Source organism: Geospiza fortis, unplaced genomic scaffold (assembly GCF_000277835.1).
Source record: "Geospiza fortis unplaced genomic scaffold, GeoFor_1.0 scaffold35, whole genome shotgun sequence".
In the NCBI taxonomy this organism is placed as follows: Eukaryota; Metazoa; Chordata; class Aves; order Passeriformes; family Thraupidae; genus Geospiza; species Geospiza fortis.
Window position 1 is genome coordinate 1,086,404 of NW_005054453.1, and position 6,697 is coordinate 1,093,100.

At 37.8% G+C, this 6,697-nt stretch overlaps 1 protein-coding gene across 2 annotated transcripts in view; it reads right to left on the reverse strand.

Moving 5' to 3' along the window:
• INPP4B (inositol polyphosphate-4-phosphatase type II B) overlaps positions 1-6,697 on the reverse strand; it is a 192,201-nt gene that overhangs the window by 89,745 nt on the left and 95,759 nt on the right. For both annotated transcript variants that reach the window (XM_005427765.2, XM_031062590.1), the window contains exon 10: positions 33-163. In XM_005427765.2, the coding sequence (XP_005427822.1) occupies positions 33-163 (131 nt within the window). The remainder of the gene's footprint in view (positions 1-32; positions 164-6,697) is intronic.

Genomic DNA, 6,697 nt, shown 5'->3' on the forward strand with positions numbered 1-6,697 from the left:
GAAATGTTCCAGATAAAATCACAGATTCCTACCTGTATGCTTCCCAAGCTCTGCAAGAGTGTCCTGGTACATACTCAACATCTGATCACAGTGAGCAATTACACTTTTGCGCATGTTGTCCCAGTGAGGAGCAAGTTCTCCCAGGTCTTTAAGCTCCTGATTCCTGTACCAAAAAGCAAAAAGAGAAGGCACTAATTAACTCATTAATCCATTAAAATTCATCCAAATTAATCTAAAACAAGTTTGCTACAAAACATCAGAAAGATTTCCTAATTGAAATAAAATCCCTTTTCAGAATGCTTGTAAGATCTGCTTTTCGTCTCTGTTTTACAAGTACACAATAAATTATGTCAGTAGATAATGTGTTCAAAACTCATCTGGTATAAATGCAGTAACCTTCAAAATGAAATACTATTTCTTTCATGAAAGAAAGAAGCCTTCCAGGCTCCAGAGAGCTGTGCTCAGAGCAAGTAACTTTCTGTGAAGAAATATTAAACACCATTGGAAAGTATACAAAGTTTCTTTTTCCCGCAAAACTTTCAGTATAGTTGTTTTGATGCACTACTCTTTGTATACTTTCATAAACACTTCATAAACATATTTCTAGCAGTGTTTCTACAAATTCAGTTTAATCAACACATCAGCTCTCACCACATTTCTTCAGGATTCAAAACAAAACATCCACAAAAAACCCCAACACCAGCTCCCTAAAATGTCATGTCTAGCCTTACAGTGTTCATCAGGTCAAAAAAGTACTGCTATGGTAACCAAACATGTCACTGGAAATCCAAAAGGAAATCCTTTAATAAATTATCGGTTTTCCTGTACACTCTTGAGAGCTGACCCGAGTGAAATAGAGATCATTTGAATTTCCTGCACAAACAAGCTTAGTACTTTGGGCTTTCTGTTTGGTTTTTCCTCTTGCAGAGGAAGTTTCTCCTGTATCTCTCCCAAAGCCATTTTGTGGGACCTGCTTTTAAGGAAAATAAAAGATCTTCAGTCAGTCGTCAAACATCTGGAATTTTGCAGGAGAAAATGTTTGCAACACAACCAGTTTTCATTATTTTCCTTGGAGCAGCAAGAAGAGTGTTTCACTGCAATTCTTGGAAGTCTCCAAAAAGTCTTCCAGAAGACAGCTCTTGCATACAGAAAAATTATGTAAGAAAAAGCAAAAATGGGGGAGAAGAGGTGGAAAGAGGGAGGAAAAGACCAGTAAGCTTGCAGCACAGGAACATAGAGCTCACTTATGCGAGTAGCATATCTGACCATTAGTCAAAAAGTCTTAAAATTATTTCTTAAACGGAACAGCAACACACTGGTGATGTTTCCCCCATGATTACTAGCTTTGCATTAGTGTGAACAGTGCAGTCAGAATAAGCTCCATAGGCATACCTCTGCTCCTGGTGTAGATGACAATCAAAACCAAAGAGATTGCACTGGAGGCGGAATTAAAGCATTTCATTTATACATGTTCTTGAAAATATCAACATGGAAAGAAAGATTACAACAGATGAACTTGTTGACAGTTTATGTTAATGATATTACTACTTTTTGCAATTTAGTTGCTCGTGAAGCTGAACCAATTAAACTTTCCTCCAACAATAGAAACTGGCAATGTTGTAGCATAAGAACAATCTGCCATGAAGGGGTATGAAAGGAAAAACCAAACATTCTCAGTGACCATTTTCTTTGCCAGTTTTTAGCAGTATAACATCAGGTTCCCTTTCAATTAAAATCTTAGGGCTTCCTTCTCAGAGAAGTGTGTAAAATTTGTCAGGGTACACAATTTTGTTTATGTGCAGTGATAATATTTTGGCCCTTAATATTTATGGTGTCTGATTTAATAGTTTTAGCAACAATGTTTGGACCTGGCTGGCTTCCAAAACTTTACTACTCCTTCTGTATAGGAATAGAGTATTCTATCCAAGAACTATATCCCTGCCTCTATCTAAGCTCATGCCTGGAACTCTTGGTCTCAAACTGAAGTCAAACAATAGTAAAACATCCAACCAAACCCAAAAACTTGTTTAACCAGCTGGCTATGAGTTAACTCCACTGACACCAATAGCAATGGGAATATTAATTTTAATAGGTTTTCAAGAAATATCAAATCCTGCCCCCACTACTGGTGACAAGGCTGGTATTTGTTTCTTCACAGAAACATGTACAAATCACTGAAGTAAAAATTCAGTCTTCAATATGTTGCAAAAAAGACACATCAACAATACTTAAAGTGAGAGTACAGTGCTATAGCAATCTAGAGCATACACAGCATGGAAACTTTAAAGACTACAATTTCTGAATTTATTTTCATTTTAAAATACAGCCATTTTAAAAATCATTTCATTTTAAAATCAAAACCATTAGAAAACAGGATTATATGACAGACACTTCCTCAGGAAATAGCCTCATAGCCTCACTTTATATCTTTATTTCTTTTTCTAATGAAATTATAGAAGACAGAGGATTTAAATTGGATTTATGTCTTGTGGTTTTTTTACAGTTTATCACTGCTGTTGTTGACTCAATACAATTCTGAGTTATGAATGAAAAAGAGTTGTCTTTTCTATATCTAAACTCCATCGACAATATTCCACAGTACCAAGTTTTATTATTATTACATGAAAGGCCTTTTCTAAAAGGAAACAGAGTGGAAAAACTATAATATTTTTCATTTTTGAAAAAGTTTATGGTTCATACTAATACAATTGTTGAAACTTTTAATACTATTTTAATACTTTTATGTTAACTTATTTCATTGAATAACTTTAAAAACACACTTCAACCAGTAATTGTGTCAAACAACAATTGTGCTATAAAAAAATTAATCTTTATAATAGATATTGGTTCTACAGAGGGCAAATCAGTTACTGATCCAACTTTTCAATGCATCCATGGAACTTAGCTTGTCAACTGTACAGGAAGCTTACAGCAAACTCTGTGTTGTTAAAATTTATTTATCATCCCCCTACTCCAAATCTTCTTTCAAAGTCTTTTCCAGGTAATTGCTCTCATCACTGTCACAGATCTTGGGCTTTGCATCAACTTAAGCACATCTTACAGAACGAAATCCAAGCTTTGTCTAGTGCTGTTTGTCTTTGGCTTGCTGTTCAGCTCCTCAAACTACCTCCTGGATAGTCTTTTCTGCCACTGCCCAATGCAAAATCCACCCAAGAACGTGTCTGAGCTTCCACTGTCTCCTGCCTTCACTAATCAGGTACATCCCTTGGTGGCCTTGGCATATTCTTCACCCGTTTGCATCTAACCAGAATGTGGATGTAAACAGTCTGCCCCATTCCTCTTTCTCCAACCTTAAATATTAGTTAATTAGCTAATTCTTAAGTCTCTTTTAGGTACATTTTGATAATCACATTCTTTCCTTTGGTAGATTAATTATGTTCTGAGAAGTCCATTATCAAGAAATGGCTGAGAATCTGAGCCCAAGGTTCAGAGTCTATCTTTGATTTACCAACTCACGCAATTTTCTTTTTGAGAACATCTTAGATGCATGAATATAGTAAACCACTAAAAGCACCTGAAAGAGGCGCAATGAATTTCCTGTATGATTCATGTTGGTAATTTCTACTTAAACAGCTCCTGCTTTGTGCCATGCACTTTAATGACAACAGTAACAAAACAAGACTTGCTCATCGCTTTAGATACAACAGCTTAGAAGTCTGAAGGAAGAATATTCAGAGCTAAAATACAGCCCCCTGATTTCTGTAAGGAGTACTTTGAACGAGTGGTATGAATCATGTTGCAAAATTATTTGAAGGAGGTCCCAATATTGAACTCATGTTTCTAACGAACTTGTTTCTGCAAGTTCAGAACCACCAGCAGTCCAGACACCATTTCAGACTGCACAGTAAAAACCTGTGGTCAGTGACAATAAATCAAAATATGTGGTGGCCTACAGCTGGCCTGTAGGCCTCACAGTATAAATAATTCCAACTTTATAACTGAAATACATTATTGATTATATAATTACCTTACCTACAGAATTCAACCAGTAAGAGCAGGCCCAGGCCATTGGGGACTCAGGCTGCTATTGGCTGGTTATCTGGGACGTAACTGGCTCAGCCAAGAGGATTAACCTCATGGGCTCCTTACGTATATAAGGATGTGAGCTCTCAATAAAGTTGGCTGTTGCTGCATGAACACAGTGTCAAGTTGCCTGTCTCCAAAACTCCAACTAAAATAATGCGAAACATCAGCAAGATGTTAAGATGTGCATGAGGAGTGAAAAGGGGGCAATCCCTCAAAGAACTTTCTTGGTTGTGATTACTCTGTCTCAGAAAAGAAAACAGCAAAAATAGCCACTTGCATCATTACGGACACAAATCCTGACAAATTGAAAGATGAAGTTGAAAAGATCAATGTAATTAAAAGAAGAGGAGATAATTAAGAGAATATAAGATAAAAGCACATAAACTGAAAATGCTGTATGAAGACCAAGCAGCAATTTTTTATACATACAGCTTCAAAAATCTAATGATGTGTTTCCTAGTAAAGCAAACATGACAAATTCAAAACCTAGAAAATGAAGTGATTTTGGCCTCCACCAAGCAAAATTAGCTTCTGAAATCTACTTTCACAAAACATCAGAAGCAAAGAGTTTAGCAGGATTCAAAACAAGAGGAGACATTTCTGCAGATTATATTTGCAAAACTTCTGTAATATTGTTACAGCATAAAAATTCTGTATATTTATCAAACAGGAGCTTTGGAGTAAATATACACCATAAGCTTTGGGATATGACTCAATCACTCATACATAAAGGAAGTTTAGAAGCTTCTAAGGAAAGGAGCACAGGAATTATTCTTCCTCACAAAGTTCACTCTAAAATGTATGGATAACCGCTTCTTTTTTTTTTTTTTTAAAGAACAGAATCAGATAAAATTGCTCTCATTTTTCTTAGCTACAAGATATGCTTCTGTGATATACAGGCAATAAACTCCAGACAAACAATATAACATTCCCTCCAGAAATAAAATACTCATAGCTTTTTCACTCTATTGTTTCCAAACCAGGCAAATAATTATTATGGAGGAGTCAATAAGAAAAAAAAAAGAAAAAAAAACCAAAAATGAATGAAAAAAAAAGGCATGTTTTTCTTTCTCTACTAATAATCTCATTTTAGACTCTCTTGAAAACAGTTGCATTTTTGTCTTCTTACAGAATTTCCCAAAATTATTCCAAGTTTTGGTAAGCCTGACCTGACAGGCAACTGTAAACTTCAATGGAAGTTGCGCTTACCTTTGCATGCCCTGAACAGTTGGTTAGAAACAAACAAACAAACAGAAAAAGAGAAAAAAAGCAGAAAAAAAGAGACAAAAGAAATCCCACATGAGTGTGGGAGGAGGGCAGGGGGAAAACGGGGCGAGGATGCCTTGGGAAGACACTCCTGTCTAAATGTCAATCAGCCGTGGCTCCCTCCCAGTTCTAGCAAGTTCCATGTTCTCCGATGCCCCATTGGACTCTGTTACAAGACCACCCTCTTCCCACATTTTCATAGGTGTACCTCGTATCACCCCACCTTGTCCCCTCCTCTGAGCCCTGTCCCTACTGGGTGATGTGTACCCCGACCCTGCCTACCTTCTCCCCTTTATAAACCCTGGTCCCACCCCAGTTTGGGGCTGGAGCTCGCCCTGGCACTGGCTCCCTGCTGCTGTGGTGGTGTCCCTGCTTCCCTCCCTCCTTGGACCCTCGGACTTCCCTGCAGTAAAGCCAGTCGGATTTACGCCAGTGTCTCGAGCCCTCCGTCACCCTGGTCACACTGATGATTGTGGGAATCCATAAAATCAGAGGGTTTTAGGAAGGCTGTAAGTGACAGGCCTCAGATACAGCAGAATTGTGAACAGAGCTAAACCAGCAGAAAAAATTATTTAAACTGTAGAAAAGATATGGGTGGATAAAACAATAGAAGCTGTGTATAGTGCTTGTATAGGCTTTCTAAGTTGCAAAAAGTTTATCTAGCAAGGTTAAGCTAGCTTATGAATAGGGCTCTGTGCATTGTCTCTTATAAACGGGCATTGTATTCGAAAATAAGCAAGCATTGTTTTAGCCAAAGCTATGTGTGCTTATGGTGATCGGATCGAATTACTGTCAATATGCTTTTGCTTTGTGTGATTGACTAAGAAAGGTTTATGGTCTGTTGTAACATTAAGTTTTCTGGCTTGCTGCCTGGACAGCGAGCTGTTCGCATTGCTCCATTATCATAATGTATATGAGACTGATGCTGAAAAATAAACAGCTCAAGAGGCTCTCCTAGCAGCCCCCGTCCTGTTTGTGTCTGTAAATAAACTGCTGGCGTCAATGATAACCACCCGGGACTGCGCGCACGGCGGGCTGAGGGGCCGCTCCTCCGGGATCCGCCAAGGAGTTGCTCTGCCAGCACCTGCCCAGGAGTTCCCCCGCGGGGAGGAACCATCCCGCACATGAGCAAACTACCCACCCCAAAAAAGGCAACAAATACATTTAAAAATACTTTAAAACCTCTTTTCCTATACATGTGAGGAGAATAGACTGAGGTTTACAAAGCCATTATAAGATTTTATATGGTTCATTTGATATGAAAACTTTAAGTTCCTTTTTAATATCTATCCACTACACTTTTTATTATACAAAGTGTAGACAATATATAAGCTAAATTTAACTCATTTCTCCCTTCCTACTTAAAGACCATTTTGCTTCCATT